This window comes from Cervus elaphus, chromosome 20, assembly GCF_910594005.1.
Source record: "Cervus elaphus chromosome 20, mCerEla1.1, whole genome shotgun sequence".
In the NCBI taxonomy this organism is placed as follows: Eukaryota; Metazoa; Chordata; class Mammalia; order Artiodactyla; family Cervidae; genus Cervus; species Cervus elaphus.
Genome location: NC_057834.1, coordinates 43,532,602 through 43,545,827, shown reverse-complemented (window position 1 = coordinate 43,545,827; position 13,226 = coordinate 43,532,602). Strand labels below are relative to the sequence as shown.

Here is a 13,226-nt window from a genome sequence, read left to right as displayed (position 1 = left end):
CTCTGAACCCCAGTTTTCTCATCTGGAAAATGAGGGGCTTAGAGTAGATGCTGCATTGGACCTCTTTTATATTTAATAATGTGTGATTCTTTTCTGTTAAGCACAGAGGTTTCAAAATGTTGGGATACGTTACATGAAGAGGGCTGGCAGGCTGTGTGTCCCCAACCTCACAGGTGGCATTGAATTTACCACTGACAAAGATGTGGGTCTCTGGAGTTTCACAAAGCTACATCTTGGAAATACTGTTCTGTGCCAACAAGGTTTACAATTTACTAAAACATAAAGTCATAATACATAAGCGTTAATTTACAACAAGAAATTTAACTGTCACTCACACTGAAGGAAAACGCATGTCTGCATGTCCAGCACATTCTCTCCCTTTAAACCAAGTCAACAATAATGTCAACATATAAATGCACACTGATATAACCAAAGAGGAGGAGTTGTATCTTTAATGGCATCTGGCCATCCCCAGCAAGAAGTCGTGCCAATGGGTTCAGAAAACTCTTCTTGGCTACGATTCTCCACCCCCATCTCTACGCTGTGGGCAGTCTTGCCAATGCTCCTGGACTACTCTAACTCTGCTGGTTAAAGCACTCTTTCCAGGATGGCTCTTGGAAAGGCTGTGCCGACATGGGACTGAGGGACTCTCCCTTTACTAGCATTCACTGCTGACTTCTCTTCAGGTTGACATATTCTTCATTTAAATATATAAATATTTTCAATTAGGTCATAGCCAAATTCTGCTGGCAGGGAGCCATGTCTTCTCTTTAAGGTAACTGCATACTCTCTACTTATCCATTACTTATCCATTTCTAAAATAGAAATCTTGTACTCTTAGAGGGAAAGGGTGGATATATTTTTCAAGTTCTAAGGAAAGACTTTATCATTTCTCCCTAGAACCAAGGACCCATGCACCTCACCAGCTACTCCTTCATGGGCCCCTTTTCTGGGTCCATTAACATTAAGTTTCCTAGGGGCTCAGTCCAGGGCCTTTCTCTGCTTCCACCTACTCTCTTTGTGATCACCTCAAGTAGATCCTTGACCTTAATGCTGTCTGTATGATATTAATTCCCACATTTTTATCTCCAAAGGTCCAGACCTTTCCACCAAGCCCAAACTCAAAATCATCATCTGTCAGTTCAACATCTCTCAATTCAACCATATGAATATCTAACAAGCATCTCAAAACTTAACATATCCTTAAACTTCTGAATGAGTTCTTTCCCATCTCTTCACCAAGGTGCCAAAAACCTTACAGTTATCCTTGTTTCCTTTCTTTCCCTTATCCCTATATCAGCAAGTCTTGTTGGCCCTACCTTTAAAATATATTCTGTGTCAACCACATCTCCACCCCTGCCCCCTAGTCTAAGCCACCATCATCTCTTACCTCAATACTGCAACAGCCTAACTGGCTCCCCTACTTCCAATCTTGCTTACTTAAAACCCATTATTCTCAGCAGTCAGAGTGATCCTTTAAAAACAAGTCAAATCTGATCCAACAAATACTCTCCCAAGAGAAATGAGTGCATATGTCCTACAAAAAAGATAGTACAAGATTTTCCACAGCAGCTCTATCTGTAATAGTCAAAAACTTCAAATGTCTGTCAGCCAAAGAATGGTAAAACTTGGATAAACCAATTGTGGCATATTCATATAGCAAACGAGTGCATGCTCAGTCGCTTCAATCATGTCCCACTCTTTGTGACCCCATGGACTGTAGCCCGCCAGGCGTCTCTCTCCATGGGATTCTCCAGGTGAAAGTACTGAAGGGGGTTGCCATCAGGAAATCTTCCCAGGGATCAAACCCATGTCTCCTGCATTGTAGGTGGATTCTTTACTGCTGAACCAGTGGGGAAGACCCATACAGGAAATACTACTTTAAAAGACTGAACTACTGTATTTGTTGTTCAGTCGCTGAGTCGTGTCTGACTCTTTGCGACCCCATGGGTATATAGCTGCATAAAGTAGTATACAGCTACATAAAAAGATCTCACAAGCACTCTCACTACTAAGCACAGAAGCCAGACTCAACCCCCCCCCCAAAAAATAGAGTACACACTATATGATTCCATTTACATAAAGTTCAAGAAAAAGCAACTTAAACAGTGAAAAAAAAATAGTGGTCACATGGTGGGAATGTGCTACATTGTAATCTAAATGGCAGTGGAAAAGGTACATGTATATGTAAAAATACTTAAGAAATACTTAACAGAAATACTTAAATAATTTGTTTTGTTTGTTTATGGATCTGTGTAACTCAGACAGTAAAGAATCTGCCTGCAATGCAAGAGACCTGAAGTTTGATCCCTGGGTGGGGAAGATGCTCTGGAGAAGGGAATGGCAACCCACGCCAGTATTCTTGCTGGAGAATTAAATGGGCAGAGGAGTCTGGTGGGTTATAGTCTGTGGGGTTGCAGAGAGTCAGACACGACTGAGCGACTAACACTACTACTGCTAAGTATTTCTTAAGTAAAAATATTGAAGATTTTTGTGTGTGTCTTTCTTTTTTAATGTTTATCTCTGATTTATTTATTTAGCTGTGCCGAGTCTTATTTGCGGCATGCGGGATCTTAGATCTTCGTTGCAGCATGCGGGATCTTTAGTTGTGGCATGTGAACTTTTAGTTGCGGCATGTGGGATCTAGTTCCTGACCTGGGATTGAACCTCGGGCCCTCTGCACTGGGAGTACAGAGTCTAAGCTACAGGACTACCAGGGAAGTCTTTTAGTCTAGACTTGTTCCTACCCCTCAGACCACTCTTCTCCACAAATGGCCTATGTTGGGTGTGGGAAATAAGACTATGGAGCAGGAGGTGATAAATGGGTGTATAGTAATGATGGCTGACATTGTTAGAGGAATTACCTGACTTGGGCACTTTTCTGACCACTTTACAACAATTAACTCACCCCTATTAACCTATGAAATGATCACCATTTACAGATGACATTGAGGCACTGATTAGTTAAGTAGTAACTTGATTAATCACACAACTCAGAAATGGCAAAACTAGGATTTGAACAAAGGCAGTATAGATGCAGAGTTCTTTGTATCCATCTTAGGTGTATAGTTCCATGTGTTTTAACAAATGTATATTTCCCTGTAAGCATCCTTCTGATCAAGATAAAGAACATTGCCCCTAAATGTTCCCTTGGGCCATTCTGAAGTTAATTTCCCTATCCTTGGCAACCACTGATCTCCTTTCTGTCACCATAGACTTGTCTGTTCTAGAGCTTCATATATGTAGGTTCACACAGTATATAGGTCTCTGGCTTGATAGCTCTGGGTTTCAGAGCTTTCCAAGGTTTTTAATCACGACCTTATACTACTTTCTTGTGTAACTTCTTTCACCACTTACCCATCAAATTGGCTCTTCTTCAGGACTTCCCTGGTGGTCCAGTGGTTAAGACTCTGCACTGCCACCGCAGGGGCCATGAATTTATCCTTGGTTGGGAACTAAAGATCCTGCATGCCAAGCACATAGCATGCCAAAAAAATATTTTTTAATATTGACTACTCCTCAACACCAGGCACCCACCTCCACTTCACACACATGAGATTGTCAGGATGGGGAGCATAAAGAGGGATATAAGAGGGTCAATAACAGCCTCTCTAAGATACCATAAAGTTCCAGTGAGAGATGCTAACAAGTGAAGCATCAAAATTCCTATCCCCAAGGAACTTTTAATCCAATTAGAGAGGGGATAGCTTATATAGAAAGCCAATAAGTCACAAAGCAAAACATTCATTCAACAAGTATTTATTCAGTAAATACAATCGTATAATGTGACTAAGCAATTGGCTACGAAGTTCAGTTCAGTTCAGTTCAGTCGCTCAGTCGTGTCCAATGCTTTGCGACCCCCTGAACCACAGCACACCAGGCCTCCCTGTCCATCACCAACTCCCGGAGTCTACCCAAACCCGTGTCCATCAAGTTGGTGATGCCATCCAACCATCTCATCCTCTGTTGTCCCCTCCTCCTCCTCCCTTCAATCTTTCCCAGCATCAGGGTCTTTTCAAATGAGTCAGCTCTTCGCATCAGGTGGCCAAAGTATTGGAGTTTCAGCTTCAACATCAGTCCTTCCAATGAACACCCAAGACTGATCTCCTTTAGGATGGACTGGTTCAATCTACTTGCAGTCCAAGGGACTCTCAAGAGTCTTCTCCAGTACCACAGTTCAAAAGCATCAATTCTTCGGCATTCAGCTTTCTTTATAGTCCAACTCTCACATCCATACATGACCACTGGAAAAACCATAGCCTTGACTAGACCGACCTTTGTTGACAAAGTAATGTCTCTGCTTTTTAATATGCTGTCTAGATTGGTCATAACTTTCCTTCCAAGGAGTATCTTTTCATTTCATGGCTGCAATCACCATCTGCAGTGATTTTGGAGCCCAGAAAAATAAAGTCAACCCACTGTTCCCCATCTATTTGCCATGAAATGATGGGACCAGATGCCATGATCTTAGTTTTCTGAATGTTGAGCTTTAAGCCAACTTTTTCACTCTCCTCTCACTTTCATCAAGAGGCTCTTTAGTTCTTCTTCACTTTCTGCCATAAGGGTGATGTCATTTGGGTATCTGAGGTTATTGATATTTCTCCCGGCAATCTTGATTCCAGCTTGTACTTCTTCCAGCCCAGCATTTCTCATGATGTACTCTGCATATAAGTTAAATAAGCAGGGTGACAATATACAGCCTTGACGTACTCCTTTTCCTATTTGGAACCAGTCTGTTCTTCCATGTCCAGTTCTAATTGTTGCTTCTTGACCTGCATACAGACAGATCTTATTTCATTTACTACATCTACCACTTCTTAGCATGTGATCTTGGTCAAGGAACTTAATGTCAGCTTCCCCATCTTAAAATTGGTGTAAAAGCAAAATCTAAAAATCGTAAAAGTAAAATCTATCTAAGGCATTGTTTTAAGGATTAATTGAGATAGTGCATATAAAACAGTTCAGTACCTGGCATGTAGTAAGAGTTCAGTAAATGTTAGCTATTATTATTCTTACAGTTGGAACTTCCCTAGTGGCTCAGTCAGTAAAGAATTTGCCTGCAATGATGGAGACTAGGGTTCAATCCCTGGATCAGGAAGATCCCCTGGAGAAGGAAATGGTAACCCACTTCAGTATTCCTGCTTGGGGAATCCCATGGAAATCCCATGGCAGGTTACAGTCCATGGGAACACAGGAGTTGGACATGAATTAACAACTAAACCACCACCACCATTTTTACAATTATTATATATATTAGGCAGCTTTCAACACTCTCAGGGGACACAGATTAATAGAATGAAAATGATTAAGAATTCTTAAGGGATTCAGTTTAGTGCAGAGATAGTTAGATTGGGATCCATGAATCTTCTGGAATTTTTGCTTCAGGATATTGGGTAAATATGCATGCATGCATTTTTTTCTTGGGTAGGGTCCAGAGTTTTTGTCATATTCTCAAAGGACTGTCCCATGGCCTACAAACATTAAGGCCCCATGGTCTAGAGCCTGCATTGTCAATGGGAGTAGTATTGCCCCCTCCCAAGAAGTCAAAAATTGATACAGGGATGAGAATCTTAGATGTTAAATTGTTTGTGTCCTTCCAAAGGGCCATAGTATGTATACAGATACAATAGCATATTGGTGATATTAAAATTTCATGCATGGGGGAGGGCAATTACAAAAAATGTCAGAGGGTGTACTAAAAGACTAAAAACTAAAAGACAAACAGATGTGTGAACTGAAGTAGCAAGGCGTACTCTGTTCAGATAATTGCTGAGCACTAGAGTCTGAAAGAACCAGAGGGTGGAGAGATAAAGGAGAGTTTAGGGGAGTCAAACTTGATAACTAGAGGAGGCACTCGGGAATCATTGAATGAATAAAAGCTCAGAGATGATTCTGAGAATAAATGCCCGAGAAAACAGTGGTTTGAATAAAGACAGTAGGGAATTCAGCAAAGGCACTAATTTACTCTATGACAGTGTGAATTCATCAACATGATATCAGAAAACAGCCAGAAATGCCTCATAGGAGTTCCCTGGTGGCCTAGTGGTTAGGATTCCAGGTTTTCACTGCCACAGCCCAGGTTCAATCTCCAGTCAAGGAAGTGAGATCTCAGAAGAATCCATTCATTTGATAGGTAACCTGAAGGCAGAAAGCACACAGAGACTGAGACAAAGCTTCCCAACACCTGGGGATGCTCCAGTGTTGGCCTCTGGTGTGTGGGGCCAGGATCCAGCTGCTGGCTATGCCAGGTTCCAAGCGTTTCTGGGACCTCAGCTTATGACCACATATAGCAGAACTCTGCTTGAAATTAAGGTGGTCAGTTCGTCCCCTTGTTACTCAGAAGCCTGGCCTCCAGTCATGATGTGAAATACCATGTCTAATCTTCCCCCAAATTTTTCATTTGGTCAATGTAAGTGCTGCATGCAGGCTCTCAGTTCCAGGAGCAGGGATGAAACCTGTATACCCTGCAGGGGAAGCACAGAGTCTTAACCCCTGAACCGCCAGAGAAGTCCTTCCCTCAAACTTTTGGCATATGTAATCAGACATCCACTATATGACTCAACCTGCACAGCTTCCAACACACTTCAAAGTCAACATACCCAAAATTGTGCTTATCATTTTTATCCTGCTTCCCCAAGTTCTTCCTGCTGCATACTCTCATCTTTGATTCCGCTCTTCCCTTTATTAATTGTACCCAATCTGATACCAAGTCCTAACTTGCTTTTTAAGTATCTCCCCACCAGAGGCTTCCCAATGGTAAAGTGGCAGAGTCCACCTGCCAATGCAGGAGACACAGGAGATGCTGGTTCAATCCCTGGGTCAGGAAGATCCCCTGGAGGAGGAAATGACAACCCACTCCAGTATGCTTGCCTGGGAAATCCCATGGACAGAGGAGCCTGGCAGGCTACAGTCCATGGGGTCGCCAAGTCGGACACAACTGAGCATCTGAGCACACACACACACTCTCTCACCTGAGCTGTTGCCAGATGCATAGCCTAACAGTCTTTGTCTCCCCCAAATCTACCCTCTATGGTGCAACCATGATTCTAAAACACCAAATCTGCCATCTCCTTGCTTAAATCCCCACTGTGGCTTCCCATCATGGAGCAGCTTCCTAGCCAGCGTGTCTTGACAATGATGTTAATTCCCTCAGCATTTTGGACTGCTAGGCAGAGCCTGGGATAGCTAGAATTCTTAAGTCAATAGTCTAAAGCCTGAAGCATCCTATCTGTGTGCTGTTTGAAATGTTCTCTGTGCCACAATGTGAGAAGGGCTGAGAACTAATCTTTGGGCACTCCCTGACTGGTTCTGACCTCACCCTGCCTCCAGCACTGAACAGCTTTAGCTTTAGCACATTAAACACTGTTACTTATCGGTCTCTTACTTCTGCTCAAAAGCATCCCACAGATCTGAAATGAGCTTCCCTTCATCTTTGTCTGAGAAGCTTCTAACCTTCAAGATCATTCAACTGTCATTCTCCCAGGAAATTTTCTTGGGACTTTCAGGGCAGGTTGGATACCCTTCCTTACGCTCTCCAAGTATTTTGTTTCAAAGTAATCTCTTACGTATCAGTCTACTGCCCTGGTGGCTCAGACTGGTAGAGACTGCCTGCAATGTGGGAGACCCAGGTTTGATCCCTGGATTGGGAAGATGCCCAAGAAGGAAATGGCAACCCACTCCCGTGTTCTTGCCTGGAGAATTCCATGGACGGAGAAGCCTTGTGGGCTATGATCCGTGGGGACACAAAGAGTCAGACACAACTGAGTGACTAACACTTTCACACCCCCCTGGTAATGATCAGACAGCAGAACTGCCCTGCTCATCTTTGTATCTTCAGCGGCCACCAGCAGAGCCCTTGTGTGTACTTCATTACCTGAATGAGAATGATGCAAAAGAACAAGAGGGCCAGGCTTACCTTTTCTTGCCTAGAGTGTAAGAAAGTCCGTGGTTACATAAGCCAAAAAGAGCTTTGGAGATGAGGATGATATAACAGGATTAAATGTGGCAAAGGACAGAATAGGCCACTGGATTTGATCTAGTTACTTAAAAGTCTGAGCACAGATTTAAATATGATGGAAATCAGGTTTGGAAGGATTGAGGAGAAAAGAAATAGGAATAAGATACAAATCCCTTACCCAAGATATTTGGCAGTATAAAGAACAAAAGAAAATGAAGGATTACTGAATTCCTAGTCCCATTGCAATTGCTTTGCTACCATTTAAGATAAACTGTTCCACAGTAACATAGTATGCTTGAGAAATCCAGTTTCCCTCCATATCCCTTTCCCCAGTGGGTATCAATTTCCATTAGTTTATGGTTTATCCTTCCTTTTTCTGGCTGTGTAGCATGTGGGATCTTAACTCCCCGACTAGGGACTGGATCTGTGGTCCTTGCAGTGGAAGCACAGTCTTAACCTCTGGAGCTCCAGGGCAGCCCTAGCCTTCCAGTTTTAAAATGGAGACAAATGTATAATATACATTATGTGTCACCCTTTAGATAGGAAAACACATTACACACTCTGTTCTACATGCTACTTTCTTCACTTAATATAGCCTCGTGATCTCTTCAATCAGTGTGTAGTCTCCCTCATTCCTTTTTACTGCTGCTTAGTACTCTATTGTATAAATTTACCAGTTTATTCAACCAGTTCCCTACTGACTGATATGAGAATTGTTTCCAATCTGTTATTACAAATAGTGCTGCAATGAATAGCTTTGTGCATGTTACTTCCTATTTTTGCCATCTTATTTCCAGGAACTTACTTCTCTTCTCACTTAATCCTCACAATAACTCTATGCCACAGACACTGGGTCTTCATCTTATGTATAACTTTGATGTAATGAATCAAGTGCTGCAGTACAGAGCAGTCCAGCACTTGCAATAGCACATTATAGAGTAAGTCTTTAAAACTTGGAATAAACACCCTCACTCCTACCTTACCGTTCTTCTCCCAATATACTGACATCTCTTCTCAGAGAAAAAGAAGTTATTCTGTCAAGTTAAGCACCACAAACGATAAACAAGGAGTTTAGTTTAATTTTCTCTGGGTATTTGTAAAACACTTAGGGCCAACATAGAAAAAATAATAATAATGAAGCCTCCTGTGAAAAAATTACACTTACAAAAGAAAGGCCTGAGAGGGATTAGCGCCTTAGCCCCTCCGAGCTATAGCAACTCTGATTGGTCCAAGGAAGTGAATAGATATTGGGAGGCTACGACAGGAGGAAAAACAATGAGAAATCACTGAGGGAGAGGGCCTCGAAGTGGGCCTCGAGGGGGAACTGGAGGTCGGGGAGTGGGTCTGGGTGGAGGGAGAGGCCCCCGCTGGTAGCCGTAGGGTGGAGGTCGTGGAGGGCCAGTGTATCCATGAGGAGGCATCAGTGGAGGAGGTCCACGCATACCATGCGGAGGCATAGGACCTGGGTGACCTGCAGGTAAAAAAGGAAAACTTAGTAAAAACAAGGAATAGAAGACAGTTCATATTGGGACAATGTAGGGAGAGGATACACAGGGAGACAGTGAAAAGAAATAGAAGAAAGAAAAGAAAGTGCAGGGGATAAGAGGTGTGACAAAAGAAGCTGCAAGAACAAAATGTGAGGATCAGGGAGGTGGCTAAAGACTACTCACCCATGGGAGAGCCAAATGGAGGCCCTCGGGGGGGCATGCCCATTGGAGGAGGTCCAGGATGAGGCATTCCAGGTGGTGGTCGGGGTGGTGGCTGTCCCCCAGAGCCAGGGGGCCCAGCGTGGGGGTGCCCTAAGCCATGAGGGCCATGGTGGGCCAGCTGCATCTGAGACATACCTATGAGGACACAAGACACAATGAGAAAGGAGACAAAAGAAAGTTAGACAGGAGGGCAAAGAAAACAAGACAGAGAAGAAAATGAACAAAGTGACATCAGATAGAATACAGAAATTAAAGCTGGTAAAAAGTGCCCTTATCCTTGACTCCATCCCAAGAGACTAAATCAACCAACTACCCAACGCTCCCTACTCCCTGAAGCCCGTTCCCTCCTTCCATGATTTAGGCACTGTAACAGTGCTGCAGAATGGCGTGATTATTCTACTGAATAGAATCTGGGAAGACAACAGAGACACCGTCACAGCAAAGATCTAATTCTTAAGGATGAACAGGAATTTTTCAGGTGGACAACAGAGTGGGAAAAGAACATTCCAGGCAGAAAAAAATCAGCAGGTGCAAAGCATGAATGTGATCAACAGCACAGTATGTTAAAGGAAAACCAGTAAAACAGCTTGCAGTTATGGAGTAAGCTGCAGGAGCCAGATCATGCAACGCCTAGAATGCTATGATAGCGAGTTTGGGTTTCATTCTGTAAGTAAAAGGGAACAACAGTAGAATTATGAGCAAAGGTGTGTGAATATCTGTATTTAAGAAAAATTACTCTAAGATAGTCAATCAAAGTAGAGATAACTAGAGTCAAAGTGTCAGTTAGGATATTACTAAAATAAATTAGGTGTGAAATAATGAGGATAGGAGATCCTGGGCTTCTCAGGTGGCGCTAGTGGTAAAGAACCCACCTACCAATGCAGAAGAGCCTGTTGTTCTCTTTGGTAAAACTTAAACAAGAAATGAAGACAGCATGATGGTTGTTAAAATAAACAGTAAAGTAGCTTGCGTTTATTTTCATAAAAGAATGTCTGAAAGAAAGGAGAGCTTGGGCACTATCTAATATTGTTAAAGGACAAAGAACAGCAGCATTAAGTACTGACAGAGCTCTTCCACCAAGCTCTTCCCTCTCCTTCCCAGCAAAGAACACCCACCTGGATGGGGCATCCCACCCGGTGGGAATGGGTGAGGATGTGAGTGTCCGTGTCCAGGATGTCCAGCCCCTGGGGTTCCCGCTGATGGGGGGCCATGTCCTCCAGCCCCAGGAGGCATAGGTGGTGGTGGCATGGCTGGGGGTATCCCAGGAGGAAGGGCTCCAGGAGGCGGTACTGGAGGTGGAAAGGAGCCAGGAGGAGGCATGCCTATAGAGAAAACGGAAAAACAGTTAAAGATAGTGAGCAGAGAGTGCCTTTAGAAAGCCTGTTCCATCCTGGCCTCTCCAGGCAGAATGAGCTCTTTTCCCCTCCTCCCAGCTCTCTAAAGTCAGAAGCAACATTAAATGACTCGAACAACCACCTTCTGGAGAAACTCAACAACTTTCTTCCCACCACAATCATCATCCCTCAACCCCTTTCTCATCACCTAATGAGTCAATGTCCCCTCCTTGCCAGGTTCTTTTTCCTTCTTCCTGGCCCCACCCTTCCCAACCCAAGACAAACATTTTTTATCAAAAGCTTTACCTGGTGGAGGAAGCCCAGATCCCAATGATGATACCACAGGATTGGGAGCAGATGGTGGAGGGGGTGCATCTGCAAACAGCTGATGCGGGCGGTCAGCCTGGGAGAGTGGGTTCTGTGCTGCCAGAAGTCTTTCAGCGGCTGAGCCATGGCGCTCACCCTTGGAGTCCTTCTTGAATGCATAGGACACAGTGATTGGGCGGTTACAGAGGTACTGCCCATTCATGGCCTCAATCGCTGCATCCGAAGCATCAAATGAAGCAAAATTAATAAAAGCATAACCTTTGGAGTTGCCTGTGTCAGGGTCCCGCATAATCTTGGGGGTTTGTAAGATGACCCCAAAGGCGCTAAAAGTATCATAAAGCAACTTCTCATCAATCTCTGGGTCCAGGTTCCCAATAAAAATGTTGGCCCCCACATCCAGGTTTTTGTTGTGAGCTGATGCCTTGTTCACCCGGATTGGCTTCCCATAGAGTTTGATCATGTTCATGATCTTAATGGCATAGTCAGCATCTTCCTCACTCAAGAATTCCACAAAGCCATAGCCTGGGGAAATGGAAAAGAAGAAGTTAGCAACTGAAGTGATTAAAAACGAGTTTATAACTCATTTGCCTTCTAAAGCACAAAGGATAAGAAATAAGAATCCCAACTTCAATTGAGAATAGTTCCAGAAACAAAGTCTTTAGTTTGCTCACTCCAAAACAGTTAACACCACTGGGGACCTCCAGGAGCAGTCTGTCCCCTCTTATTCATAACTGCACTTTTTGCCGTGTACTCACCTTGGTGCTGACCAGTGACTCTATCTTTTGGCATGTGCGTGTTCACTACTGGCCCTGCCTGGAGAAATAGTTCCCACAGCAGTGGTTCGCTAACCTTCTCATCGAGGCCGCCCACGTACACAGTGGCATCTGGAGGACAGGATTAGGAGGTGAGGACAGAGATGAGGGGAAATAAGGAGGTAGCGGTAACATGAAGATGGAACCCAGGCAGAGGAAGTGGGGGTGGAGATGGGGTAGAAGAGCAAAGAGTAAGAAAAAAAAAAAAGGCGTTAGATTAAGCTTTTAGAAGCTCCTCCTTTTCAGAAAATAGACATTCTTAAGTCTAATTTAGAGTTACGGTGCAAGTTCACTCTGTAACTTTTCTTTGTCTTTCTTTTTTTTTTTTTTCCTGAGTGGGAAGGCAGCAGAGGCTAGGACACAGCATCACAACTACAGGCCTCAAGCCTGTCCATCCCGTCCCCATAAGGCATCGGGACCAGTCTCGCGCCCTTCGGAAAGGTAAAATCTCCCGCCCCAGCGGAAACATTGCTACGAGGTCCCCCAAACCCCCAGAGTCCATTCTGGGTTTGTCCCCTCCAGTCACCCTGGTTTCGCTCGGAGATCGGCCCGGCCGCCATGGCGAAAGCGCTCCCGCCGTCTCCAGGCAGCGATCCCGCCCCCTGACCTCAGTCACTACTTCTACTTCCGAGGCGAAGGCTGGCGTGAGGTGGTGGGCGGGGCCGCGGCAGGGGAGGAGCCGGAAGCGGCCTCGGCCATCTTAGAAAACGCTGGGACTGGAAGCGGCTGAGGCAGTGGTGCACTTCAGTCCACGGTCCTGTGCAGAAGTGCTGCTGTGAGCGGATAGGGCGGGGAACGTGAAAAGGAAAGGTTCTGTGTCTTTTAAGGCAATGTTAGAAGTGAAAGGGTCACACTGCTCCCGAAAGTGTCACTTCAGAAGCTGGGAGAACAAAACTTTTGTTTTCATGTGTTTTGTAGCCTTTTTTCCCCTCTTAGGAGGGTGTGCAGAGGAACCCCTCAACGCAGGGCGTGGGGACAACCGTCCACTCCAGTCCGCAGTCCTTGAACAGATGCGGCCTCACAGCCCAGGCCTGGGCTTGAGGTATTTCCTTTTTCCTCAGGGAGGGAATTATGGAATGTCTGAGCT

General features: G+C 44.4%; 1 protein-coding gene across 1 annotated transcript; it reads right to left on the bottom strand.

The window, feature by feature from the left end:
* Positions 1–9,016: 9,016 nt before the first annotated feature.
* Positions 9,017–12,768, bottom strand: SF3B4 (splicing factor 3b subunit 4). The gene is made up of 6 exons (XM_043878315.1): positions 12,666–12,768; positions 12,083–12,211; positions 11,307–11,849; positions 10,782–10,988; positions 9,628–9,801; positions 9,017–9,428 (listed from the first exon to the last, which is right to left on the bottom strand). The coding sequence occupies exons 1-6, from the start codon at positions 12,697–12,699 to the stop codon at positions 9,241–9,243; spliced, it is 1,275 nt and encodes a 424-aa protein (XP_043734250.1). The 5' UTR covers positions 12,700–12,768; the 3' UTR covers positions 9,017–9,240.
* Positions 12,769–13,226: the final 458 nt, after the last annotated feature.

What these genes read in the sequence shown, in the direction of transcription:
- SF3B4 (XM_043878315.1), bottom strand. Translation starts at nt 12,699, where the DNA reads ATGGCGGCCGGGCCGATCTCCGAGCGAAACCAGG. An exon ending in AGTCACTGGTCAGCACCAAG is followed by an intron (nt 11,850 to 12,082) that starts GTGAGTACACGG and finishes CCATTTCCCCAG; the next exon opens with GCTATGGCTTTGTGGAATTC. An exon ending in GGGTGGGATGCCCCATCCAG is followed by an intron (nt 9,802 to 10,781) that starts GTGGGTGTTCTT and finishes GTGTCCTCATAG; the next exon opens with GTATGTCTCAGATGCAGCTG.